General features: G+C 44.2%; 3 protein-coding genes and 1 pseudogene across 6 annotated transcripts; 2 read left to right on the top strand and 2 right to left on the bottom strand.

Annotated features, from left to right (window-relative positions):
• Positions 1-8603: 8603 nt before the first annotated feature.
• LOC120643906 (F-box/LRR-repeat protein At3g59190-like) lies at positions 8604-13217 on the top strand. Of its 4 annotated transcripts, none has more exons than XM_039920421.1 (6): positions 8604-8909; positions 9022-9637; positions 10901-11236; positions 11387-11545; positions 11642-11795; positions 12890-13217. In XM_039920421.1, exons 2-6 carry the CDS (start codon positions 9035-9037, stop codon positions 12901-12903), a joined length of 1266 nt encoding a protein of 421 aa, XP_039776355.1. In that variant the 5' UTR covers positions 8604-8909; positions 9022-9034; the 3' UTR covers positions 12904-13217. The 4 variants fall into 4 exon arrangements, with proteins under 4 accessions (XP_039776355.1, XP_039776354.1, XP_039776353.1 ...); XM_039920420.1 differs by having other exon boundaries at positions 8604-8914; positions 9018-9637; XM_039920419.1 differs by having other exon boundaries at positions 8606-8909; positions 9018-9637.
• A 948-nt stretch (positions 13218-14165) lies between these two features.
• LOC120645429 (F-box/LRR-repeat protein At3g59190-like) lies at positions 14166-21671 on the top strand. The gene is made up of 6 exons (XM_039922213.1): positions 14166-14472; positions 14585-15176; positions 18440-18881; positions 19080-19238; positions 19329-19482; positions 21372-21671. The coding sequence occupies exons 2-6, from the start codon at positions 14602-14604 to the stop codon at positions 21383-21385; spliced, it is 1344 nt and encodes a 447-aa protein (XP_039778147.1). The 5' UTR covers positions 14166-14472; positions 14585-14601; the 3' UTR covers positions 21386-21671.
• On the bottom strand, positions 15174-16336 carry LOC120643908. The gene is made up of 2 exons (XM_039920423.1): positions 16094-16336; positions 15174-16001 (listed from the first exon to the last, which is right to left on the bottom strand). The coding sequence occupies exons 1-2, from the start codon at positions 16309-16311 to the stop codon at positions 15335-15337; spliced, it is 885 nt and encodes a 294-aa protein (XP_039776357.1). The 5' UTR covers positions 16312-16336; the 3' UTR covers positions 15174-15334.
• Positions 21672-21870: 199 nt separating the features above from the next.
• LOC120643905 lies at positions 21871-25546 on the bottom strand (annotated as a pseudogene).
• Positions 25547-27221: the final 1675 nt, after the last annotated feature.

The raw sequence follows: 27221 nt of genomic DNA, 5'->3' as shown, positions 1-27221 counted from the left end.
ACATGGGGAAGCTAGTGCTGGTTTCTTGATAACTCGCCTCGTGATCATCTTCCTTTTCTTGGTTAAGACTCGGGGGGCAACGCTTGCAGAAGTTTGTCTTCGTTTGGAAGCCGACTGAAGTAAGTTTGACTGAACAGTCATTATCACTTTCTTCATTGTTGGTGATCCCTTGCAGAAGAGTACATCAGGGGCAGTTGGAAGAAAGTGGAATGGTTCCCCGTTGCTGGTCGTAGGTTCTGGACCATCCTGTTGCTGCTAACAGGGTGAGCAGGATTAGCCAAGAGAAAGAGATAGAGGACTTGGAAGGAACAAAATGAATAAATTCAGTACCTCTTCCTCGGGGATTACGTATTCAGGATCAATTTGCTGCAGCCGAGGACCTAGAGTTTTCCTGAAAACATGGGTTTTCCACATTCCCCACCACGTGCTAAAATCGATTGATGAAGGATCGAATGATAGATCGGCTGGTATTGGGATGTGGAGGTCATCGAACATGCTATAGCATCTTGAGCTGGTGAGACCATCAGGCAGATCGGCTCTACTCCCCACCAAGTGGTGAATATGGAAGTAGGGAGGGACCTGTCCTAGGCCAAACTGCCGAGCAGCTATAACTGGTTGGTAAGATTCATAACCTGGCTTGATAATTCTATTAGAGGTGCTGATGCCAACAGGAAGGAAGCCAGGTCGGATCATTAAAGAGTATAGATGCCGAGTGCTATCGTCATCGGCAAAACTATCTAGTCTGAAGGCAGTTGGGTTCTCAAAGGATTCAGATTCAGTAAATGGGAAATAGAGTGGATTGTCCAGTCCTTTGTAGAAGACTCTGAACCAGTTTGCTGCATATGCTGAATTTAGTTTACTGCCAGGGAGACTAAATAAAGCTTGGCCATAGCTAGTACATCTAATTGGTTTGCCACTCTCATCAGGAAAAGAGTTCTTGGTCAGGTCTTGGAAGTTTGGAATCTGGTGCTGAAAGTACAGTTGTGCCCACAACTGAATAAACCACCAAGAGCCTCCAGTTCTCAGTTTCTTTTGGTTAAGCAAGTTAGATGTCATCAAATGGAGATATCTGTAGGTTTCTCCAAGGAAAAGTTTGCCTAGGCCGGTGTGATTGCCATGGGCTAAGTGATAGGCCAAGGGAAGGTAATTCTTACTTGGAGCTAAAGAAGGACCACAGAAGATGAAGTGCTCTAGTCAAAGATTTAAGAAGGTTGTGTGTTCCTTCTTAGTCACTAGACCTTTTGTTTTCATGTGCTGATTCATGTAAGTGCCCCAGTTTGTGCAGTTAACTTTGGAAGAAAGTTTAAAGGGGAGTTCTGCCATTTTGTGGGCAGCAGGATTAGGAGATCTAATGTCTAGGCCAGTGATCATGGTGACATCTAGTAGAGTGGGAGTCATGGGTCCATGACCAAAGAGGAAACAGTTCAGAGCATCGGACCAGAAATAGCCGATAGTTTTCAGAAGATTTTCATCTTTGTCAAGTGGAGACAATGATAAACTAAGTGCATCGGCTATGTTTAAATCCTGCCACAAGGGCATATGAGCTTTTGCTATTCTGCTATACCATGTAATCCAGCTCTCAGGAGGGTTAGGCCAGGCTCTTAAGCAGTCGGCCCAGAGGTTCAAATCGATGTTTCGACTCACGAAAGGTATCCTATTTGCTTCACAAGAGATCAAATCTATGGGGTTTTCATGAGTTCGTGGGCCGAGACAGAAAGATTTTGGGTTCGAAGGATGCGGTAAAAGGATGTCTGACACCTGAAGTTCAGAAATTCAGAAGTGTGCATACGGTGTCAGGTTTTAGGATTTAAAATTTCAGAGGCTTGCTAAGCTGAAGAAAACTAAAAGGATTAGGCTGAATATTACCTTCAGGCCGCAGATTACCGCATCATCAACGGAAGGATTTGTTGTCTGAGCTGCAGAGTCTACCATGAGTCAGATCCGTTGACTTGGGGTTTGGTTGATGTGGGTTCTGATTCGAATTCTGGATGCTTGAGGAGTCCTTGCTTGGATGTGTAGGGCTGGGTTTTCGAATTGTGCTCGGATTCAATAGTTCGGTTCAAGGTGGAAGTGTTACTCTATTCTTGTGCGGGTTGCTTCTAGTTTGAATTCCGTCGGCTCTTGGATATTTATAGAAGCCTGATGCGTTGCCATCGGCTTTTTGGAAAGTAAACAGATACACAAAATTGAAGAAAATTTGATTTCATTAAGGGAAAGTTCATTACAAGGAAAGCCAATTTTACAATGGAATTAATCCTTCGGCTTTGTGATACTACCCCTACAATGCTACCTACATCTACCAGTCGTAGGTATCTGAATGCCTACGGCGCTTCGGACTTCGCGACGGTGTGTCTCCGCCGTCGTCATCGTCGTCATCGCCGTCGTCGCTACTGCTGTTGCCGTCGTCCTCGGCACTGCTGCTGCTTCGCCCGCCGCTGCCGCAGCTTCCTTCTTCTCTTCCCTCCATGGGGGCTTTGAGGAATTGGTGGGGGTTTCCTCCTGTCGCCGTGTCGTCGCTGGAGGAGGAGTCGATCTCTTCGGAGGAGTTGGTTCCCTCCCAAGAGAAGACGTCGTCTTCACTGCTCTCCAGTTCCTCTTGGAACAGGAACTGCAGGTCTTCCTCTCCTTCGGTCTCGGGCTCGTCTTCCTCGGAGACGACCCCGAAATCGAACTCCTCTGCATCCCAATGCAGATAGCCAGCGCTTCGTACGCTGCTATCGGATCCCATTCGGGGGTCGACTCTCGGCTCTCTGGGATAGAGTCGATGGAGGAGGCGGAGAGGGAAGAAGAAGGAGATGGGGAGGAGGAAGAAGAGGAATCTCCAAAAGAGTTGGAGCCAGAGGAAGAAGAGATGGCCATGGCTGGTGAAGGATTGGGGTTTTCTGCGCTACTGGCTTTGGGAAGAAGAAGGAGTTCGCTGTGAAGAAGAGCTGATTCGGGGTGAGATTAAATAGTGAAAAGATGGAAGACGGATCGGCAGTTTCACGTTCTACGAGGAGCCAGTTGCAGAGACGTTGTGTCTTCCTTGGTGGTTACAGTGTGTTTAATGAGCATTAACGGGAAGATGAAGCGACAGATTGGTTTTGGAACTATCATTGCCAAAACCAGGGGGCATGTGTTATCGCCATAAATTAACAGAATTAATTAATGGGCCGAAAGCAAGATGGGCTTAAAGTAGAAGATTGAAGAAGGCTTGTAAATCGGCTCCTGCGTGAGCATTTGGGCTACATGGGCCATGTATCTTAGATTTAGTTCAAGATTAGAGATAGAGTCCAATCGGGACAAGATTAGTTTAGATTATTTCCTAAGTCTCCGGACTATAAATATGTACCCTATGTTATTCGTAAGAAGAGAGAGAACGTCATCACGTCTCACAAACAACAATCTCGGCGCATCGCCACCCCTAATCCTAGGGTTTCATCCAAGTAAGCGCCATGCTGCCCTGATCACTTCTCGCGATCAGGGCAATATTGTTCTTGCTTTTACCTTGGTATTACTCGTACTGAAGCGTTTTTGATGGCGAGTAATGCTAGTTATTCTGATGTTCGTAGCATGGCTTTTAGTAGATCTATTGTGCTTTGTTGCTTATCATCTACGAATATCATGTTGTCTTTACGCGATCATGTTATCATCTTATACTAGCTCTTGTTGCATAGAGTTAGTTGTGTAAAGGCAACACCCTGCTTCTTTTATGTCTAGTAGATCTGATCTGTTATGGTTTGCTCTTATTTCTAAGAGTTGGCGTAATATCTGTTAGATTAGGCCTTGCAAACGGGTTGGATGATCCGGTGGTGTAGTAGATGCTTTATCTTAGCCTTGATGGGGATTGTCCTGGGAATCAGCTCTTGCTAGTTCTTAGGCCTCTGTTTTGGGTTATGGTTTAGTTATCTGTTACGTTCATTAGTCCCAGTCACGTGTAGGATGTTCCGATCTAGCAGTGAAGCTTTTACCATCGTGGATTAGATTGATTAGATCTAATTGAAGCAGCTTTACAGTTATTTGCTTTATTCATCAATATCTGGATACATACAGATCCAATCTGACACCGGAACTCGATCGGCTCTTTAAAGCCGATGCAAGAGTCGTCCCGGGGAGACGACCACGGCTCGGACTTATGTTTACACGTGTCTTTGTATGCAGGAAACTGTTTGGAGCACGTTCGCACCTTCCTGATCGGGTATAGGTCAGGTGGCACACCCGGCTTTCCACAGAATCTCCGGGCGCGTGACGGAATTGCGGGCCGTCGACGAGGGAGCTGTGCCTGCCAACGCCCCGGTGACCTCCCGGCTCTTCATTTTGCCTGTCGCTGCTCGCCGATGGGTTTTGACCGACAACACTTATGCTCTTGGGAATGCGGAACACACTGGACGGACCCGAGGCATGGGCGTAGTTCCATGGAAATATGGCTTTTCCGGAGATCTCGAAACCTACCGAAGCCGATGCAGAAGCAAGGCAGTAGTGGCAGAGAAGATCCATAGCCTAGAAAATCGGATAATGTCACCTGAGGCAGCAGTTGGGCAACGCTCGGACCAACCAGCTGCCAATGTGGAGATCAGCCCCCCTCTCAGCGTCGTAGCAGTGTTGCTTCCACGGAGCACCCTAATTTGGGTGCCGACAGGACGAGGGACCCCATTGACGACATCACTGTTAGGACCCAATGTGAGCTTCTGGTTCTTTATGGGAAAAAGCTCAAAGTTTGTGCTGAGGGTTATGCAGAAGTCCAAGAAGAAGGCGGGACAATACATTGCCAGCCGATTCCTGAAGGATTCGCTAGAGTCTTTGTTGACCGAATTACTGAAGAACGCTGGGAAGACATGGACCTCCCGATCCCTATAGGTCCTGAAGAAACAGAACTACAACATGCCGTACACACATGGATCGCGTGGCCAAAGCGCGACATAAGATTGGTGCAAGTAGCCACAGATTCCGCTCGGTGCTCAAGGCAAAGATCACCAACGCCAGCTGACAGGAATCCTAGTGTTGGCCCACCTTCTCCACCGCCTGCACGGGACCCCAGCATGGATCCGCCATCACCAGCCGCACAGGATCCGCCATCACCAGCCACACAAAGCGAGCCAATTCCGGCATCATCACCAGCCGCACAACAGAATCAGAGTCAGCGACAGAAGGCATACACGGTACCTTCGGTCCAGCCATCTCATAAGCAGCAAAGAAAGAAGAAAGCGAAGGCTCCAGAAGAGGATGAGGCAGAAGAATCGTTACAAACCTTCTTGCTGAAACGCAAGCTACTGAGGGAGGCTGCGAACAAGAAGCCAAAAATAGATCCGGGTGCAAAGGCACACTTCATTAAATACTTCATTAAAGATCCCACCAAGGAGAAAGAGAGAGAGTCGGATTATGATTGGCAGATCAGAAAGTGCTACAGCAACCCCAAGAATCGACGGATTAATGCAAAAACCGTTCCCCAGCTCGAAGAGCAGTCCAAACAATCGATCCCTCCGTTGATAGTGCCGCGTGAAGAATGTCCCGATGAATCAAAAGATCCATTGACCATGGCTGGGATGATATTGCAAACTGATCTAACAAGGGCTCAATTGCTTGGGGAGTCTCTATAGAATGCACGCGGCAAGAAAAAGTTTGTACTTGGTGAACCTTTGATATGGCCAGAGTTGCTAGCATTTCTACCAACGAGAATGGCCGAGTTACACAAATGGTATGCCGTGCAATCTAAGGCTAATGAATTAGAGATGTTCCCTGCTCGGATTAAAGATGAGCATTTCTGGCGGGGGGTAGATGATGTATATATCGAGTTTGCATCACTTTACAATTTATACCATCAAGATGCCCTTCACAAGTCCCTCGTGAGTGTATGGTGCATGTAAGTATTGTCTCTCGTTTCATTATTTTTAGCCTTGTGTGTTGACTGATCCCCGTTTTTCTTGTGTCCCATAGATCAAAAATTCAAATTTGCCGAAAGAAGAACTTCCATAACGTCGGGTCTTCGACCCTGATATTATACACGAGAAATCGGTAGCGCAAAAGCCTGAAGAAATAGTCGATGTTATATACAGGGGGTTGCGTAAGAATAGCATGTGTCCCTTCATTCTCTTGTCATACAACCATCAGTGGGTCGTTCTTTGTTAGCCTCTTTTTTCAATCCCTTCGTATTAATAATACTATTTAATAACTATTATAATAAACATTAATTGGTTATGCGTATGTATATGCACAGCTTTCATTGGATATTGCTTTGTATTCGGATTGAGGAGCACAAGGTCTTGGTGTACGACTCGTTAAGGCAAGATAAATCAAAGAACCAAGATCTCATCGAGGTGGTAAATACTGCATGGAGTCGCTACCTCCCGCAAACACATAGGCTTGCCCATAGGTCAAATCGAGCCTCTTCGTAGGGTGACTGATTTTCCGGTATGAATATACTCTCGCTACTAATGTCATTTGCAATAAACATCAGAAAAATTCTATATCGTAACTCACATTTGTCCATAGTGTTGGAGACAGGAACAAGAAAACAACTTATGTGGATACTACGTATGCGAGTGGATCAACTCTTTTGCAAGTGAAAAAGGGCAAATGACAGTGGAGGCATTCAATGTACGTGAGCACAATCACATCTGCTCATTATTTTAATTCATTATTTTTTATTCTCATGTTTTTATCCAAAAATGTGACAGCATTGGTGGATGAAAGAAGAACTCATTGAAATGGCTCGGATCAGGGCAATTCAAGAAGCTATATGCGGATTCCTGCTCGATGAAGTCATAAATCCTAAGGGCGAATTTCATGGCGATCTCCGTACAAGCGTCGCCAAAGAAGATCCGACGACGGGGAAGCTGATAAATTACTATAGTTGATGTGCTTAATAATTTGTAATATCTCAAGTACTTTTGAACTCCTAAGTGTTCCATACATGACGAATATATATATAATATTAGTGTAATATGCTGTCCTAATATTACTGTGCAATGCAAAGAGTACGACTATGTAGTCACATATGGTAGAAATACGCATAGTCATACGTATAAAAACGAAAAAGAAAAGAAACATAAAAGAAGAAAAAACATTTAGTGCCGCCCAGATATACCAGCCAGCACTAACCTTGCTGCCAGGAGGCAGACGGGGTCGGGCACGTTAGTGCCGGCTAGTATTTCGGACCGGCACTAATATGCGCACGTTAGTGCCGGTCAGAGTAGCCGGCACTAACGACTGTCACGTTAGTGCCGGCCATTTAGTGCCGGCCACAGGGACCGGCACTAAGCCATTCTGTGACCGGCATTGATGTGCCTTTCTCCAGCAGTGGAGGTTATCCATCATTTCGCCATTAGCACATGGATTCTTGCCGTAAATTATATTGGGCTGGCCCATTAGCAGTAGAGATTGCCTACAAAGTAGAATAGAATCTTTACATGCATGCAGAAGAGTCAAAAATGCTGACATCACTCACATGCATGCAGATCTGAAATTAAAAAAATTATAACCATTAAATTAAGCATCTAACTTAAATTTGAATTGCATCATTATCTTTCTTATAATAAGATCTTCAAAATAAGACACACTTGCCTATGTTTGCATGATACTTTTTAAAGAATATTTTCTTCTACACTAAATAATTAATTTTGGATCCTAGGAACAAATAATTTGACAACACAAACAAATAATTATTTATATGAACAAAAAATTAAACACAATAAACAAATAATAATAATATACAACGAACGAAATATTAAACATCACGAATATTTTTTCGTGTTGTTAAAATATTTGTTCTCAGTAGCCGAAATTAATTATTTAGTACTAAAAATTAGTTTTGAAAAAATATGCAAATATATGCAAGTGTGATTTTATTTTGAAGATCTTGACATAAAAAAGATAATGGTGCTTTTAGAATTAAATTCGGATGCACAGTTTATGGTTTACAGTTTTTTAGTATGAAATTCTCTTGCATGTTAGTGATATCATCTATTTTGTCTCCGCATGCATGCATGTGGAAAAGTGCGGGAACAATTGAAAGAAAACACTGCTAGACTAAATTCGGCCCAATAGTACATGCTCTCTCGGAGAGAATTAATCCGGCTGCTTGAGGCGATGCGAGGAGATGCTACCGTGCGCGTGATGCATAGGACCTGTTTTGGACCGCGTTAGTGTCGCTTATGAGCCGAATACGCAGAATAATCCCGTGCGAACGGCCTGCGACAAACGCGCGTACGCCAGCTGCCGGCAACGCAAAACGCCGAGAAATAAACTACACATGCGAGAATCGCAGAAGCGGCCTCGGAACTGCGTTGGGCTTCTACGCGTCGCGATTTTTACGCCCGCGGTCCCAAACAGGCCCATAGTCTTTTGGCCGTCGCACTGCCGTGCGCCATGGCGAGATTCCGAACCGGGGAGATATCCTCTGCAGCTTGGCCTAGGGGACTTGGCCCTAGTGTGGCTCCGCCCCTGTCTCATGTGCACATTTACAACGGGATTTCACGACATACTCTTATATGTCACAGTATTTTCCTTTTGTTTTTTTAAAAAAAATGAAGATGCTAATTGCTAAGCTCCCCTGAAGACCTGGGCCCCTAGTGAATGCGTCCATGACTAGTGGGTCCGCTAAACTTGGAACGTGGGGCCCGCAAGACAGCGTCGCCCACTTCCATGGAGGTCGCCCAATTTCTCTTCTGTTCCACTCTGCTTCCGTCCCTCCCTGTGCTGCTCGTCCCCTTCCTTTCATCCTTTCCCCACCCGCGCCGCCTCTCCCTCTGCCCTGCTCCTCCGCTCTAATCCTAGCTGCGTTGATTCTTCCACATCCCGCGCCTATTGCCTCGCTCTAATTCGACGCCCAGGGTTTGGGGTTCCTCCTTGGCGAGATTTGGCGGCTCGGGCTAGCGCGCTTGCGTTCTTGGGGTCCTCGCGGCGGGACCACCGCTGCAGCTGCCGTCGGCGAGGTGAGGTTTGGCCACTCGACTGGGCTTCCGTCTTCTTTTTCTTCTTCCTGTTACTGGTGTACCCAGCACCCCTGCATTTGTGCCTCCTCACCATTTCTTGTCCCGCAGCTAGGGTGCTCGACGGAATGCCTCCGGGGAAGAGGGGAGAGGTGGACGAAGGCGCACGTCCGGATGTGGAAGGAGACCGAATCAGCGCGCTGCCTGACGTGCTCCTGAGCCACGTGCTCTCACTCCTGCCGGCAGAGGAGGCCGTGCGGACGTGCGTCCTGGCCCGGCGCTGGCGCCATCTCTGGAAGTCCGCCCCTGCCTTGCGCATTGGGCACCTCCACAAGCATAAGCCCAAGTCTGTCGGCGCGCTCCGCAAGTTTGTGGACCATCTCCTCCTCCTTCGTGGTGGTTTGTCTCTCAATAAATTCGAGCTCAGGTTGGGTGGCTTCTCAGGCCCTGATGATGTGCCCCGCGTAAATCTCTGGCTGCGGCAAGCTGTAATGTGCAAAATTCGGGTGCTCAAGCTCTACCTCCATCATAATAATGCGTATATTGATCCCTGGCTTGAGCTAGATGATCTGCCTCTGGTCTCAAAGTACCTGACCAGGCTACAGCTTCGCGGTGTAAGGTGTCATGCTAGTTTCCTCAACTTTTCGAGCTGTCCGGCACTGGAACAAATAGAGTTTGAGTACTGTAATGTCTCATCAGCCCAGAAAATCTCATCTGAGTACCTAAAATGTCTGAGCATCTAGGATGCACGGATACGGGTACGTGTATCGGATACGATACGTATCGGATACGCTATTTCAAGAAAAACACCAATACGCGGATACGGATACAAATTTTTTAATAGAAATAAAAACATACAGCAACTTGCAGTCTTATAAATAATTTAAAACTTAGTTCCAAACAAGCAAACATAATAGTCTCATAAGTCATAAATAACTGAAACCATAGTTCCAAACAAGCAAACACAATAGTAGTAAATAACATATCATCAATTTGAATCGGAGCACGTTCATCACGTCCAGCCATCTTCTAGAGTAGGTGCTACCGTGCTAGTGCTACTGGGAGAATGCAAAGCCAAAGGAAAAACCTATCACTATCAGATCAGAGATTCAGAGGCGGAGGCTAGTGCTAGTGCTAGTGCTACTAGTGCTAGTGCTACTAGTGCTAGTGAATGTAGAAGCATAGAAGGGAAGGGAAGAAGGAATTACCCAATAGTCAGGAGCAGAGGCGTCGGGCGGCGTCCGCGGCGTCGGGCGGGGTCGCAGGTCGCGCTGGCGCCTGGCGGATGCAGGACGCGCTGGGCTCCGGCGGCCAGCGGGAGGCGGCGACCGACGCGTAGGGCTCCGGCGGCCAGAGGGAGGCGGCGGCGCGCAGCAGCTAGAGGAAGAGGAAGAGGGGACCAAAGAAATCAAGCAACAAGAACTCACTAACTCTGCTGAAATAGAATAGATCGAGAATGGGGAGAGGAAGACGAAGTGGGGAGCAAAGAAATCGAGCAGCAACCGGCTACGAACTGAAGAAGAAGAGGAGATCGAGAATGGGGAAGGGGATTAACTCACCGGAGGAGCTGGATCCACGTCGCAGGGGCGCGGAAAGTCCACTGGCGAGCAGGGACGTTGCTCGTCGCCGGCGAGCAGGGGCGGGTGCTCGTCGCCGGCGAGCGGAGGCTCATCGCCGGTGGCCGGCGGGCGGCGAGCGGATGTCGCGGCGTCCCCGCGCGGGATGCGGCGCGGTGCGGGCGTGCGGGAATGCGGGGGAGAGCCAGCATCGCGGCTAGGGCGACGGGGATATGCGACTTCTTGTTGGGCTGGGCCGTATCCACGAAAGCTGATACGCTGTGTCCACCAAACCGATACGTATCAGCACACGTATCCGAATTTCGCGAAAATAAAAAAAAATCGGATACTCCTCGGATACGTATCCGACGCGTATCGGACACGTATCCGTATCCGATACGCGATACGCGTCTTCCAGCAAGTATCCGTGTAACGTAGCTGAGCATCACTGATTCCGTATTTGGTGAGGATTCCCGCATTCGAATTTGTGCTCCAAATCTTGTGTCGTTGCATCTAGATGACCCTTGGTTCTACACACCCATCCTTGAAAGCATGCCAGGATTAGCAAAGGCATTTGTTCGAATAGCCGAGCAATGTCATGACAGTTGCAGTAAACTATGGGATCCACATCAGCATTGTGATTGTCAGTACTGTAACAGTTCTGATAACATTGGTGATGGAGCTGACAATTGTATGCTTTTAAAAGGCTTATCGGAAGCTAAGAGTTTGGTATTGATTTCTGACCTTGACTTGGTATACTTACACCCTACCTCAGTTACGTGATAACTTCAATTCTAAGTCACCGCCTTTGTTTCTACTGCATTGTTTACCTTATTTCCACTTTATTATCTACATAGTTGCTGGACATTAATCGATATCTGCCTTTGAGGATTATCTCATCTCTTTCGTTTGCACCTTATCCAGTTTATTTTCAAAAGCGATTTGAGATGGTGTCCTACCTTTAAGAAGCTAAAGACTATGTTGCTCAATGAATACTGGTGTGTACCTGACCTCCAAGCATTAACTTGCATTCTTGAGCACTCACCGAATTTAGAGAAGCTTACTCTTCAACTCTTTTCTAAAGTACACACTTCATAAATTGCATTGGAACCTTCTGCATTTTAGAATTATTACACTTCTTGATCCTACAAAATTCTTTTTTTTACTTGTTCACTACAGGGGCCTAAACATAAAGTGGAAATGAATGGAAGCTTCAGTTCGATGGAGCGATCAGTTGGAATATCTGAACATCTTAAGATAGTTGAAGTCAAGTGTGAAGTGATTGACGAAAGAGTTCTCAAAGTTCTGCAGTTCCTATGCACATTTAGCATACGTAAGCTAACTTACATCTCTTCTCGCGCTTCTATATTTCTGATATTGTTTTAACATGCATTTGTGAAAAATATAGTAAAGAATGTAAATTTTAAAGAAAAAAAATCTGAATACTTAGACCTTACCTAATTATGGACATATTGTTGGATGTACAATGCTGCAAATTGATTTATTTGAATTGAATTGGATTGAACAGGTCATGAGTCAATTTGTTAAATTCAATTAGTTCTGAATTTTCTATGTGTGGATTAGTTCGAGATGGAAATAATGACAGAATTTAGTTGTTCTGACTATATGCTAGTTTGCTGATTATTTCTGAACAATACCTCTGATATCTGCATTTAATCATTCTAAGAAGTAACGTGATATGTTGATCTCTTGTCTTCCTGCCTCCCTTTTTGTTGAAGGCTCATTTGACATAATCCAGTTAAATCTGGTGTTTGTTGAAGCTATTCACTGAATCAGCTAATCTGGTGTTTGCAAACAACCTAACTGCATGCATTCTGTAAGCAACGAATTATAGCTTCTCCATGCATTCTGTTGATTATGCATGCACATACCACCTTCAGTTATGTCCTATATGCATTAATGCATATATGTATTACAAACATCAGCATGACATATTTACACTGTTGCTTCATTTGCCAACCTTATTTCTGTATGACCTATGTTTCGTATTCCTTATTCACTTCTACTATTATTCTAGTTCACATCTCTTAAAATAACTCATGACATGTTGTGCTTTTTCTCCCTTTTTATGTTATTTTCTTCCATCTCAATGCATACCCTCAAATGATCTTTTGATAGCTCAGAGTTCAGAATACATGTGTGGTTTGCATCCTTTTCATCATAAATAATGGAAACGCTTGAGTGTTTCATGGCTACAAAACTAGGCACCAGACAAATGAATATTTTTGGTTCATTGTCAAGTTATGTCAACATGTTAATCCGATTAAGTTTAATGTCAATAAAGTGATTTTCGTATTCATGGAAGTCTCTTCTAGTATTTTAAACCATCTGTCAAATAACTGAAAATTTTACTTATACAGATTACATTTTACTCTAAACTTATTGTGCATTTACTTTTTTATACAGGTTTCAGTTTTTAATTAGAAGCGAAGATTTGGGCAGTTGCTGGATCTACGGTGTCTCACTGTTATGAAATGCAATGCTAATTTCAGTGCAATGAGGATACCATCTTTTGTCTATTGGGCCATCGGGTGTCTTGGGTCAGTACTAGACTTCTGATCTTAGGAACGTGTAAAATTTGTAATTTAAATTGTTCAAGACTTTCTTTATCTAGTTGGGCCTTGCCATCTCTATTCTCGTTGCCAGATGTCCATGGAGCTGCCTTAGATGTAAACGAAAAACCTTGAAGATGATTGCTAATTTCGAAAGATAAAAATCTAGTCTGTTAGAAAAACAAGGGTGTTCTGAACGTACTGTTCTCAGGTGTCACTTTAGCTTGCAGTATTCTTGTTACAAATAGAGATTGCTGTGGTGCGCCCTAGATAGAAAAGTCACGTGCCTGATGGTCAATCGATGTTTTTCTTTCATATTTAAATTAATCGAACATATTTATCAGACTAAAATCTCCACTCTGGAGATGTGGTTAGTTCCTTTGGCGTAAAGTTTTTGAAGTATAAAGACACGCATTTGAAGTATTAAACATAGACAAATAACAAAACAAATTACAGATTCTACATGTAAACTGCGAGACAAATTCATTAAGGACTAAACACACCTCCAGTAAACATTTGCTAATGAGAAAAAAAAAGGAGAGGTCAACTAACTGATTGATCATGTGGGAGAAAAAAGAACAAAAAGCATCTAAGAGCATCACTAAGAGCCTTTCTAATATGTACTTTCTAAATTATTATTTAGAGAGTCATTTGAGTAAAAAATCATTTCCTATATCTTTGTACTTTTCAACGGCTTTTCTATATCTTGTGCATAGTCAAGAGAGCTATTCTCGCTCTTCATCTTTGGCTAGCGAAAAATCCGGAGTAGAGAAGGTCTATATTTAGATATCCAATTGAAGAGGCTGTTGGAGGTTACTTTTTAACCAAAATCTCTATTCTAAATATATAAAAAGCCTTTTGGAGATGGCCTAAGAGAGCAAGTTCAGGTAATAAGGTGTTAGTGTGTTATACAGAGTTCACAAAAAATAGTGTGTTATACAGAAACTAAAATAACTAGAGAAACACACAGAAAAGTAAATTTGGCATATGGTGAAATTGACTCCATGGGTCATGTGCATATTATGTTACAACGTGAAGCGACAGACATGTCACATTATTTTCATTTTTTTTTAAAAATCAACATGCTAAGCTCCCCTGAAGGCCTGGAGTTGGATGCGTCAATGACTAGTGGGTCTGTTGAACTTGGAACGTGGGGCCCGCAAAACGGTGTCGCCCCCAATTTCTGTTCTGTTCCACCCAGCCCCTGCGCTGTTCGTCCCCTTCGTTTCATCCTTTCCCCACCCCCGCCGCCTCTGCCCTGCTCCTCCGCTCCAATCCTCGCTGCAGTGGTTCTTCCACATCCGGGCCTATTGCTTCGCTCCAATTCGACGCCCAAGGTTTGGGGTTGCTCATTGGCGAGATTTGGCTGCTCGGGCTAGCGCGCCTGCGTTCTTGCGTCCTCGCCGCAGAACCACCGCGGCAGCTGCCGCCGGCGAGGTGAGGTTTGGCCACCCGACTAGGCTTCCATCATATTCTTCTTCTTCTTTCCGTTACTGGTGCACCCAGCACCACCTGCATTTGTTCCTCCTCACATTTTCTTGTCCCGCAGCTAGGGTGTTCGACGGAATGCCCCTGGGCAAGAGGGGAAAAGTGGGCAAAGGCGCACGTCCAGGGGTGGATGGAGACCGCATCAGCGCTCTGCCAGACGCGCTACTGAGCCACATGCTCTCACTCCTGCCGGCAGAGGAGGCCGTGCGGACGTGCATCCTGGCCCGACGCTGGCGCCATCTCTGGAAGTCCGCCCCTGCCCTGCACATTGGGTACCTCAACAAGTGTGAGCGCAAGTCTGTCAATGCACTCCGCAAGTTTGTGGACTATCTCCACCTCCTTCGTGGTGGTTTGCCGCTCGCTAAATTTGAGCTCAGGTTTGGTGACTTCTCCGGCCCTGATGATGTGCCCCGCATGAATCTCTGGCTGCGGCATGCTGTAATGTGTAAAGTTCGGGTGCTCACGCTCGGCCTCCATGGTCATAGCTTTATAAATCCCCGGCTTGAGCTAGATGACCTGCCTCTGGTCTCAAAGTACCTGACCAGCTATGTTACACGGATACCGGTACGGGTATCCGATACGATACGTATCGGATACGCGGATACACACTTTCCCAAAAAAACACCAATACAGGGATACGGCTGGGATAATTAATAAATAATAATTATATATAAATATCACATAGATATTCAGCAACATAGTGGCAGTGGCTTAAGGCCAGTAGGCCACAATTAGAGAATAACTAACTTAATAGAGTTCAAAGATAGCCAGATACATCATACTGGAAACTGGAAAGAAAGATATTAAGCCACTAATTGATGAAAAGATAGGAAAGTAAGGCAATAGAGCAGCAAGACCCCAAGTCTTCTTCCATCACAAGATTCTCCATATCATCGCTCATGCTCTCGTCCCCATCTTCAAAAGACATACTCTCCATCAGGGGTTCATCAAGCGACAGATCAGCAACTTCTAGAATGCCAATACCAGATAGAGATTCAAAGCCATCTCCTCCAACATCCCACATCTTTGCCAGCCCTGACTTGTACTCTTTTGCCTTTCTTGACAACAGCCTTAAATTGTTGTGTATAAAGACTAAATCTTCAGCACGTTCAGGAGTTAACTTGTTCCTTTTCATGCTGTGGATGAAGCTATATGTGCTCCAATTTCTTTCACAACAGGAAGACGAGGCTGGCTGGTTGAGTAATTTAAGAGCTAATTTTTGCAACATGGGAATAGGTTGTCCATGATTTGCCCACCATTTTATTGGATCAAGTATCCATCGATCATAAATGGAGTCAAAGTCATTGAGTTCTTCAGAGCAAGTAGCAAATCTTGAATACTCATCTTTCACTTGATTGAGCTCTGCAGTAATAGGGAAGAATTTCCTGAAACACTTCATTCTCATTTGTGAAATCTCAAGGTCCTTGTGTGGGGGGTTACATCCAGCACGCTCATTGATCCACTTCTCATGATAGTACCTACAGAAAAAAATATGATCAGCATAGACAAACAAAAACAAACGAGTGGTCTACTAATCTGACTTGGTAGAATAGACTAATGGAGTGTTTACTTTGGATTAAGAGAATGTGCAAGACAATGAAGTGGAGTGTTGCTTTTTGTCCAGCGGTCAACCAATATGTCCAAAACAATTGAGAAGAAGGTGGACTGCTCATCATATTGCTTCTTTTCTTTGGTATATATCACTTTCTTTACATTCTCTATCATTGTGTCCCACATCTCATAGATAAGATGAAGACAAGGCTTGTCAGTGTCAGCCACACGTAGCATTTCATAAATGGGATTAGTGAAATCAACAATGTAAGCTATATTCTCCCACCACCGCTCGCAAAGAATTTTCTGTCTTACATGTCGTGCCAGCCCTGAATTGTCTTCTCTATAGGTCTCCCATGCGTCACTGATCACCATGCTCTGGAGAGCCCTCTTGACCATTAACAATCGCTTGAGCATAACAATAATTGAGGCAAATCGTGTTTCTGCAACAGCAAGTAACTTCAGCTTGCTAAACTCATTGAACATAGAAAGCCTCATGCCATGGTTCATGATATAATTCTTGATCATACTAGCATCCCCAGCTATTAAAGTTATCCAATGCAACTCATCATACACTATCTCTTCTTCTTCTTCAGTTCTTGGCAGTTTTGCAGCGCAAATGTTTTTCAGTGCAAGATTGAGAGTGTGAACAACAAAAGGAGTCCAGAAAATATTGTCATACTTTTGCTGAATAATAAGGCCCGCACCTTTGCAGTTTGCAGCATTATCTGTGATGATTTGGACCACATTTTTTGGCCCAATTTCTTCTACTACAGCCACCAGCTTCTCAGCAATATAATCTTTTGTCTTTTCTTCTCCTGAAGCATTGATGGCTCGCAAGAACATTGGTGAGGTCTCACAAACAGCAATAAAGTTAATGAGTGGCCGTCTCTGCACATCAGTCCACCCATCAGAACATATGGTGACTCCCTTTTCAGACCAAACACTCTTTGTTCTATCCAGCAAGGTCTCAACATGTGCCCTTTCTTGCTGAAGCAAAGTTGTTCTCAGCTTGTCATAAGAAGGAGGACAATAACCATCCAGACTGTGGCTTGCTGCAAACTTGTACGACTCTCTGTAGTAGGGATTTCTTGCAATATTGAAAGATAAGGCTGCACAACAACACAAGACAAACAACCAAAGATAAATTAGTTAAGGACCCAATTCTTTAACTCATAACTATCAATTTCAATACTTAATTAATACAAGGTTGCAAACCTCCAGAGTAGAACAGTCTGGCAATCATTGCATCCAGTTGATTGCGAGACTCCATGTCAAAAGCTTTCTCAAGTGCTGAACCTCTTCTTTGTCGCTTCTTCATGCTGAAACCAGCAGTTGTCGTTGGTACTGGCAATGGCACATCTTTAGGCTTTGATTTATCATTGTCATCTGCAGCCTTTGCAACTTCATTCTTCAGTTGGCCTAGGATTGACTTTGTAACTCTAGGACATATCTTGATTCCACCTCCAGTAATCCGGAGCAAGTGAGATTTTACTCTTGAGTAACTTCCTCTATACTCAGCCATGCAATACTTGCATTTCCATACAGCATTACCTCCAGAACTAGCCTTCTCTACAAGCACAACGTGATTCCACAAGGGATTCTTCTTCAGTTGCTGCTCATCTAGTTCTATTGGAGCACGTTCATCATTCTGTGACATCTCTTACTACCAAAACAGCAAAAGAAATGATAAGAGGGGGCTTCAATTCAGAGAAGAGAGCAGAGAGGGGGCTTCAATTTATACCTGCTGAGTGCTGATGCTCCTGCTGGCTGCTGCTGCTCCCCTGTCGGCACTCTGCTGCTGCTACTGTGATGCTCCCCTGCTGCGGGTGGGCGGGCGGACGGCGGGCGGGCGAGCGAGCAGAGAGCAGAGTGGGCGGGCGGCCGGGCGGGCGAGCAGAGAATAGGGCGGGCGGCGGCGGGAGAGCAGGGCGGGCGGGCGAGCAGAGAGCGAGGTGGGCGGCGGCGGGAGAGCAGGGCGGGCGGCGGCGGGAGAGGCAAGCAGAGAGCAGGGCGGGTGGTGGCGGGAGAGCAGAGAGCCTCGCCGGCGGCCGGCGGCCACCGGATCCAAGGGTGACAAGGAACGGGAGCACGAGCAGTCGAAGATTGCGGCGGTTGCTGTTACTCTGTTAGGTCACGGTCTCTAAATCTGGTCTGGGATGGGCTCTAATTGGGCTGGGTGCTACTTTGGGCCGTATCCCATCTAGCCCAAACGTATCGGATACACGTATCCAACACAAAATGTATCTGCATTTTGTGGATACGGCTGGAAATGTATCCGGGGCGTATCCATATCCGAAACGTGTCGGATACGGATACGCCACCCCCTAGGAGTATCCGCGTAATAGAGCTGACCAGGCTACAGCTTCATGGGTGTACGGTGTCATGCTAGTTTCCTCAACTTTTCGAGCTGTCCTGCACTAGAACATCTAGAGTTTGTGTTCTGTGATGTCTCATCAGCCCAGAAAATCTCATCGGAGTATCTAAAATGTCTGAGCATCACCACTTGCGCAATTGATCAGGATTCCCGCATTCGAATTTGTGCCCCAAATCTTGTTTCATTGCATCTAGATGACCCTAGTGGCAAGACACCCATCCTTGAGAACATGCTAGGATTAGCAGAGGCATTTGTTCAAATATCCCGGCGATGTGACGACCGCTGCGATAAACTATTGGATCCACATCAACATTGTGATTGTGAGTATTGTGACAGTCCTGATAACATTGGTGATGGAGCTGACAATTGTATGATTTTAAAAGGTTTATTGGAAGCTAAGAGTTTGGTATTTATTTCTGACCTTGACATGGTATACTTACACCCTACCTCATTTACGTGATAACTTCAATTATAAGTTATCGCTTTTATTACTTCAATTATAAGTTATCGCTTTTATTTCTACTGCATTGTTTACCTTATTTCCACTTTATTATTTACATAGTTGCTGGACATTAATCAATATCATCCTGTGAGGATTATCTCATCTCTTTTGTTTCAACTTATCTAGTTTATTTTCAAAAGCGATTTGAGATGGTGTCCTACGTTTAAGAAGCTAATGAAGTTGTTGCTCAATGAATATTGGTGTGTACCTGACATCCATGCATTAGAGTGCATTCTTGAGCACTCACCAAATTTAGAGAAGCTCACTCTTCAACTCTTTTCTAAGGTACACACTTCATAAATTGGCAACTTCTGCACTTTAGAATTATTACACTTCTTGATCCTACAAAATTCTTTTTGCACTTGTTCACTACAGGGACCTGAACATAAAGTGGAAATGAATGGAAGCTTCAGTTCGATGGAGCGGTCAGTTGGAATATCTGAACATCTTAAGATAGTTAAAGTCAAGTGTGAAGTGATTGATGAAAGAGTTCTCAAAGTTCTGCAGTTCCTCTGCAAATTTAGCATACGTAAGATAACTTACATCTCTCCTTGTGCTTTTATATTTCTGACATTGTTTAAAAATGCATTTGTGAAAAATAAAGTAAAGAGTGTAATTTGGAAGATAAAATTATGAGTGCTTAGACCTTACCTAATTATGGATATATTGTTGGATGCACAATGCTGCGGATGGATTTATTTGAATTGAATTGGATTGCACAGGTCATGAGTCAATTTGTTAAATTCAATTAGTTCTGATTTTTCTATGTGGATTAGTTCGAGATGAAAATAATGACTGAATTTAGTTGTTCTGACTATATGCTAGTTTGCTGATTATTTCTGAACAATACCTCCGATATCTCCATTTAATCATTCTAAGAAGTAACGTGATATGTTGATCTCTTGTCTTCCTACCTCCCTTTTGTTGAAGGCTCATTTGACATAATCCAGTTAAATGCCCCTATTCACTGAATCAGCTAACCTGGTGTTTACAAACAACCTAACTGCATACATTCTGTGAGCAACGAATTATAGCTTCTCCATGCATTTTGTTGATTATGCATGCACATACCACCTTCAGTTATGTCCTATATGCTGCATATATGTATTACAAACATCAGCATGGCATATTGTTATGATCGGCATCACCTACAAGAGGCACCGGTCAAGTGGCTAGTGGGCCATGGCCAGTCGGGGCCCAGGGCCCATAGATTATTAGCCTTTCATGATTAGAGGAAAACCCTAGAGACTTATATATATTGTAAACATTTGGTCATTGAGGAATTAAGCTGCAACAATAATTTGTTGCTGGCTTCTCTGGAAGCCGTAGCCGCCGCACGTCTCTCTCTCTCTCTCTCTCTCTCTCTCTCTCTCTCTCTCTCTCTCTCTCTCTCTCTCTCTCTAGTTCTTCTTCCTCGCTGCACACGCCTAGCATTGCAGGAACCCTAGTTCCTACCAATCAGCTATGTCAGGTTCCCCGCATCTCCACCACTTTGCCGGGGTGTTTGGTAAAACCTCGTCCAGTGACACGGCCTTCCAACAGAGGACACTACGTGGGAGCAGCTCCAGGAGTTTCAGGACCTCTACCCAGCCTTCCAGCTCGAGGACGAGCTGTTCGTCGAGGGAGGGAGAGATGTTATGACCGGAATCACCTACAAGAGGCGCCGGTCAAGTGGCTAGTGGACCACGGCCAGTAGAGGCCCAGGGCCCATAGATTATTAGCCTTTCATGACTAGAGGAAAACCCAAGAGACATATATATTGTAAACATTTGGTCATTGAAGAATTAAGCTGCAACAATAATTTGTTGCCGGCTTCTCTGGAAGCCCTAGCCACCTCTCTCTCTCTCTCTCTCTCTCTCTCTCTCTCTCTCTCTCTCTCTCTCTCTCTGCACACGCCTAGCATCGCGGGAACTCTAGTTCCTACCACATATTTACACCGTTGCTTCATTTGCCAACCTTATCTTTGTTTCTGGTGAATCTGTATATAATTTATGTATGACAAATGTTTCATATTCCTTATTCACTTCTACTATTATTCTAGTTCACATCTCTTAACCCACGACCTGTTGTGTTTTTTTCTCCCTTTTTATGTTATTTATGCATACCCTCAAAATGATCTTTTGATAGCCCAGAGTTCAGAATACATGTGTGGTTTGCATCCTTTTCATCATAAATAATGGAAACACTTGAGTGTTTCATGGCTACAAAACTAGGCACCAGACAAATGAATATTTTTGGTTCATTGTCAAGTTACTTCAACATGTTAATCCGATTAAGTTTAATGTCAATAAAGTGAATTTCATATTCATGGAAGTCTCTTCTAGTATTTTAAATCATCTCTAAAATAACTGAAAAATTTACTTATATACAGATTGCATCTTACTCTAGACTTATTGTGCATTTACTTTTTTTATACAGGTTTCGGTTTTTAATTAGAAGCGAAGATTTGGGCTGTTGGTGGATCTACGGTGTCTCGCTGTTACGAAATGCAATGCTAATTTCAGTGCAACTAGTGGTTATGCACGTGCCCAGGCACGTGTTTGAAACCAATTTCTATATCAACTCTATAAGAACATAATGTACACCATGGTGCAAGAGTTCAACTAAGTGCAAGAGTTCTTGTGTCAGGCGGACTCCATATTTGATATGAGCTCTGTTATGGCTTTAGCTTTAATTGGATACAAACTTTTCTAGGTAGTTTGGAATGTTGCATCTTCATAGTATCACTCTCCTTCTATCACTGGGCGGGCGGGTAAACATAGGCACAGTGACAAAATCTTTTTACTTTGGGCACAATCACTCTCCTTTTAACAGTTTTTTTGTCCACCCAAATTCTGTCAACCACCTGGCCCTTACATGTGGGCCATTAAGATGTGTTTTGTGAGCAGTATGAGTGGGTTAATTTTGGTGAACAATGTATTAGAATGTTTCATCCTTTATAGTATAAATTCTTTCGCTGATCATGTGGCACGTTGGTCCATCCTTCACCCAATGGATTCCTCTTTTCATAATCAATCTTTTCCCTTTCAAGCCTAGATACATGCTTCACCAAGATATCATCTAAGCCCTCTGTCACAGTTGTGCTTTGACCATGCTTCTCAGGATGTTTGGGCACATTGGTTTGTCCTTTGCGTGCTTCCCTCTTTTCCTTCTCCAATCTATGGATTGGCTTAATGAAGATCTTATCCGGGTCAACATCTAATGTGTTGCCATCTACAGTACAGAAGGATTTAAGTGCTTCCAGCTTAGCAGCTTCGATTCGAGTTAATCTTTTACCACCCTGTCTGCCCATTGCACCAGAGGGCGGTAGCTGATGTGAATATACACTTCTGTTCTCTTTTACTTCTTGCACAAAATCAGGAAAGTCTTGGATGTGATTGCTGTCTTCACCTGATCTCTTGGAATCACAGCTTCTCTTTGAATCACTCTTATTTTCAGCTTCTAACTGTGTCCTGTTGAACTTTGGTTCTCTGTTTCTGGACTGCACATCACTGGCTTTGACATCACTGTAGCTTCCTTTCAAATGAATGTTTTGATTATTCTTCTCTGCTTCCAGGACCCCCTTCTCAAGCTTAGATACACGCTTCACAAGAATGCTGCCCAAATCTGATGCAGATTCTGCTGCCTTTGCATTGCTGCTGGAAAATTGGCTGGGGGTATCATGTGCCACATATTTTATCGAAGTGGCTTTTCTGCTTGCTTCTCTTGCTTCCTGAACTTCTCTTTCGAGTTTTGAAAGATGCTTCACTTTAAACTTGTCCAGACTTGGTAGCTCAGAAGTGACTTCTTCCTTTGGTCCTTGGACATCAACCAAGCTCACTGCAGTAGAATACCTCCTTGATTGTGATCTGAGTGACCCAGCACTAATGTTGTTCACAGGATCTATTTCATGATATTTGCCCCTTTCACATTGAAGTGCAGTGTTAAGCCCAGATGTGGCTACAATGACTGCCAGGGAAGCAAGCTCGTCTTCATGAAGAGCTTTTAGCCTTTCAAGCATACTGCTAACTACATCTATGGATTCTTGAACAGTTGTGGTATTGAAATCAGAAGCAGCACTGCTGCCGTTGATGTCTTCTTTATTGAGTTTCAAGCTACTTGTACCTTCATTGCTACAGTCACCAAGCCGCTGTTTGTCGTCATAATTCGAATCAGCCTGTCAAATCAGGATTTTGGCTTATTTTCCATAACAGCTCCTTAAACTCTTCTCTCTTTCCTGAATCTGGAGAGTTCGCGAGTCGAACAAATGCCTTTTTAACTGCAGCAGAAACCTACATATCAACCTGAAAAGCAGTCTGAAAGGACGCAGTAACTTTATGGGTTGATCGTCCTCCCGTATGTGATGATGATTCCACCTCATACTGCTGATGTGGACAATCTGGGCTGCCATACATCATCACGCCCATTGCTCTATCTTCCTCAAATGCTTCGGTTGCTCGAAGCATGGCCTTTTTCCTATCTTCTTCAGCATTTTTATTATGGATCCTGTAGCAAAATAAAATAAGAGAATTGAATCACGAACACACAACATAATAAAAGAATGAATGCATAAGATCCAGCATAAGAGATTAAAAGAGCATGTGGAGTAATCTCACCTCGCTGCTCGAAGAATTCTACACCATGAAGCTTCAACCGTAGCTGCTTTGCGAGCTTCTGTCGCCTTTCTGGCAGCCTCTCTAGCTGCAATCTTCTCCCTTGCCATCCTTGTATAGTGAGGATTAGCATTTCCTAGAGTCTCATGAAGGGAGGCAGTCATTCCATCTGTTTCCTACAGAAGACAGAAAGGCAGAGCTTTAATCCTTCATGCTAAAAAAATAAAACTGATTACCCTTCTCCTTTTTTTTGGGTAGCATGACGCTAACTATTACAAAATACTCAAAATATCAGAGTCCATCTTATACATTTAGATATTGTTGATCGCCATTTAATGAAAAATTAAGATTTGTGCTGAGCTTCACAAGTCAATGTTTCTAACATATACAGTGGTTGATAGCAAGAGATAAATGCTAAAACAATAGTATCCTCTTGAGATGCCATGAGAAATTATGGGCTAAAATTTGATTGACAAAAAAGCAAAGACAGAGTAACAGTAAACACAATATTTTCTGCTAATGAATAGACGAATAGAGAAATCAAAACAAGGTTCGGCCATGTGCAAATTATGGTTCTCACAGTATTCTGCCACGGTTGCAATGCATTCACAAAAATATTACTTAAAAAATAACCACTGCTTAACTTGATTAGATCGTAGAAGATAAGCAAGCAAGTTCGGGCAGGGAGCACGCACACATGCTTCAATGACAAAGGTACCTGAAAATTGCTGCATGACATTGTCAGTATTGTTTGATTCCCTTTGGAGTCATTGATTGTCTTCATTTGTTTCGATGGCTATATCCAGAACTGCATGGAGTTGCCGCCATATAAATTGTGAATAATAAGCTCTGCCCTTCTTGAAATTTAGAGGACACTGAAAAACTTGATCATACCTGTTGACTGAGGCTGCAAGTTGTCTTGTTGAGAATAGCTTAAAGGGACAGGGCCATCTGCAGGTTATACTATACAAACAAAGGCCAATGTTTATTACAAATAATTCATGGATGCACTTGTATACATAAACTAAATTATTTTGTGGAGAAAAATATTAACCAAAACTGAATTTGGCTTGTAATTGGGGTGCTGTGTTATGGCTTTGGACGCACATGATGTTGACAGAGTAATCTCTGATGCGGTGATGCCTAAGTCCTAGTGGCTATGCTTCACTAATGACTAGTGGTCATGGACAAATTGGCATGACAGCATGCGCGCCCGCTGTCTGCCCGACTCGCTGCCTGGGTGCCTTGGATCATCGCCGCCAAGGGACGACACCTTCAAAGCAAGGCCGCAAGGCAAGAAAAGGGACGACCCTGTTCCACTTCCATCGCATACCCCACACGTGCCCCGGGACCCAGGCCTCGATGGCGAGGTAGAGGATTTGGGGATAACCATAACCATACCTCGTAGTGGCCTTGGGCGTCTGCGAGAGGATTTGCGAGATGATCGTTGCATCGATGGCGAGGTAGAGGATTTGGGGACAACCATAACCATACCTCGTAGTGGCCTTGGGCGTCTGCGAGAGGATTTGCAAGATGATCGTTGCAGCAGCAGATGTCGATTCCTGGCGGGGTTCTCCTTGATTATTTGTAATGGTGAGACGGTGGCAGCGCGGTGGACGTCGGTTACCGGCGGGCCGGTGGCGTGGTTCTCCGTGATCTTCAACGGCGAGACGGCGGCGGATCCGCACGATGGGATGGCAGCTTTGATGGGACGACGCGCCGCCGTGCGATAGGACGGTGGGCTGGCCAACGCTCTGCGCGGCGGGGAGGGCAATGGGTTCGAAGGTAGGGGGGCTAGGAATCTGCGAGAAGGGCGGACGGAGGGAGCCATCTTACAGGAGGTAGATAGATGTAGCCGATCCAGATACTCCATCAGCATCGAGCCGCCATCGTGCCCGCCCTCGTCGTCTCCAAGGCATCCGCCGTGGGCGGCGTCCCGTTCCCTCCTTCACGGCCACGACGTCGGGTCGCAGCGGCGCGGCGGGCCCCCCGAGCTGGCACCCCAAGGGCCATGCGTCGCGGCCGTACAGAGGCGGGTACGGAAAAAAATCCAGTGAAAAAAAAGGCAGAAATGGCAGAAACATTTTCCTTAATGATGTTTTTGTCTTCCATCAAATCCTGTCAAGCACCTAGCCCTTCCATGTGGGACTTAAAGAGGTGTTTTGTGAGAGGGATGAGTGGATTAGTGTTGGTGAGAAATGATCTCAATTTTTTCATCCTTTATAGTATAGATGAGGTTACCATCTTTTGTTTATTGGGTCATAGGGTGTCTTGGGTCAGTATTAGACTTCTGATCTTAGGAACGTGTAAAATTTGTAATATAAATTGTTCAAGACTTTCTTTATCTAGTTGGGCCTTGCGCAACATGTCAGTATGTCACCTTATTTCCTTTGTACTGAGCTCGTGACTTTGTTCGACAATCTGAAGCTACTAACGTGCCGTGAGCATATCTTGATTCATTGTTGTTGAGCTGGTAACATGACCTGTGGTAGCAAGATTATGAAAAGGGAAGAAAACATGCTGTGTTGGAAGTTTGCACTGGTCCAGAACTACACTTCGCTGCGGGCTTTCTCTGCTGGTTCGTTTCCAACCAGAAGTGAAGCCTTTGTTACTGCCGTGTCTATAGCCCGATGGCTTGGTATCCTTACACTGTAGCTCTGTTTTCAAATCCTATCTTTGTTGAACCTGTGCATGGCTCATGTAATGCTAGTTCTGCTCACCATATGCCATGTAGTTCAGTATTAATTCGTAACAGTCTGAAGCCTGATTTACCACATGTCCAATCATTTTATTTGACCCCTTTTATGTCCACAATAATACAGTTGTGAAATAATCATTCCTGTCATCTCTATTCTCGTTGCCAGATGTCCATTGAGCTGCCTTAGATGTAAACGAAAACCTTGAAGATGATTGCTAATTTTGAAAGATAAAAATCTAGTCTGTTAGAAAAACAATGGTGCTCTGAACGTTCTCATGTGTCACTTAGCTTGCTGTCCTTTGTTCGCGCTAAGGGATATTTTCAGTGAAAAAGCATATTCATGTCAAAAACTCTTCTACTTCTTTCCCCAGGCCTAGGAATTCCTAGAAGACTCAAGTCATTTTTTTCATCGGTAGACGAGCATGCTTCCAACATATCTGTAGGCGTGAATAAGAAAGAGGTGTTTAGCTTAAAAGGAGAAGTCCAAATAGTGGCTGTGGAAAAGTCAATTCTATCATTTTTCGAAAGTTCAAGAAAGGTCATGCATTCTTGTTACAAATAGAGATTGTTGTGGTACGCTGTAGATAGAAAAGTCACGTGCCTAATGGTCATGTTTTTGTTTCATATTTAAATTTATCGAACATGTTTATCAGACTAAAATCTCCACCCTGGACAAGTGTATTTGTGGAAGTTTGTTCCACCATTTTAAGCATCTCTATGGAGTACTACCTCCATCATACGAAGAGTACAATTTTAGATCTTTTTTCCAAGATAGATTAGAGTGACGGCATAAAAAGACTCATGCCCTGGTTTGTTTGTCACATGCGGTTAGTTTTAGCATACAATTCAAGTTTGACAACTAAATTAGGTAGGTAGTTGGGATCCAATTTCTAGAATTGTATTTTTTTGTGGGATTTTTTCAAACTCACGCAGGATTGCACTTTTCACGGCGGGAGTAAGATATTGGGGCTTTGGCGT

The sequence above is a fragment of the Panicum virgatum genome, chromosome 8K (genome assembly GCF_016808335.1).
Source record: "Panicum virgatum strain AP13 chromosome 8K, P.virgatum_v5, whole genome shotgun sequence".
Classification (NCBI taxonomy): domain Eukaryota; kingdom Viridiplantae; phylum Streptophyta; class Magnoliopsida; order Poales; family Poaceae; genus Panicum; species Panicum virgatum.
This window is presented reverse-complemented; position numbering and strand designations above follow the sequence as displayed.

Coding starts and splice junctions, on each gene's coding strand:
- LOC120643906 (XM_039920421.1), top strand. CDS start 9,035: ATGCCTCCGGGGAAGAGGGGAGAGGTGGACGAAGGCGCACGTCCGGAT. Junction 9,638..10,900: donor CATCTGAGTACCTAAAATGT/CTGAGCATCTAG, acceptor CGTGTAACGTAG/CTGAGCATCACTGATTCCGT. Junction 11,237..11,386: donor TATACTTACACCCTACCTCA/GTTACGTGATAA, acceptor CACCTTATCCAG/TTTATTTTCAAAAGCGATTT.
- LOC120645429 (XM_039922213.1), top strand. CDS start 14,602: ATGCCCCTGGGCAAGAGGGGAAAAGTGGGCAAAGGCGCACGTCCAGGG. Junction 15,177..18,439: donor GGATACGGCTGGGATAATTA/ATAAATAATAAT, acceptor ACCAGGCTACAG/CTTCATGGGTGTACGGTGTC. Junction 19,239..19,328: donor CTCTTCAACTCTTTTCTAAG/GTACACACTTCA, acceptor TGTTCACTACAG/GGACCTGAACATAAAGTGGA.
- LOC120643908 (XM_039920423.1), bottom strand. CDS start 16,311: ATGCTACGTGTGGCTGACACTGACAAGCCTTGTCTTCATCTTATCTAT. Junction 16,002..16,093: donor GCACATTCTCTTAATCCAAA/GTAAACACTCCA, acceptor TTTTTTCTGTAG/GTACTATCATGAGAAGTGGA.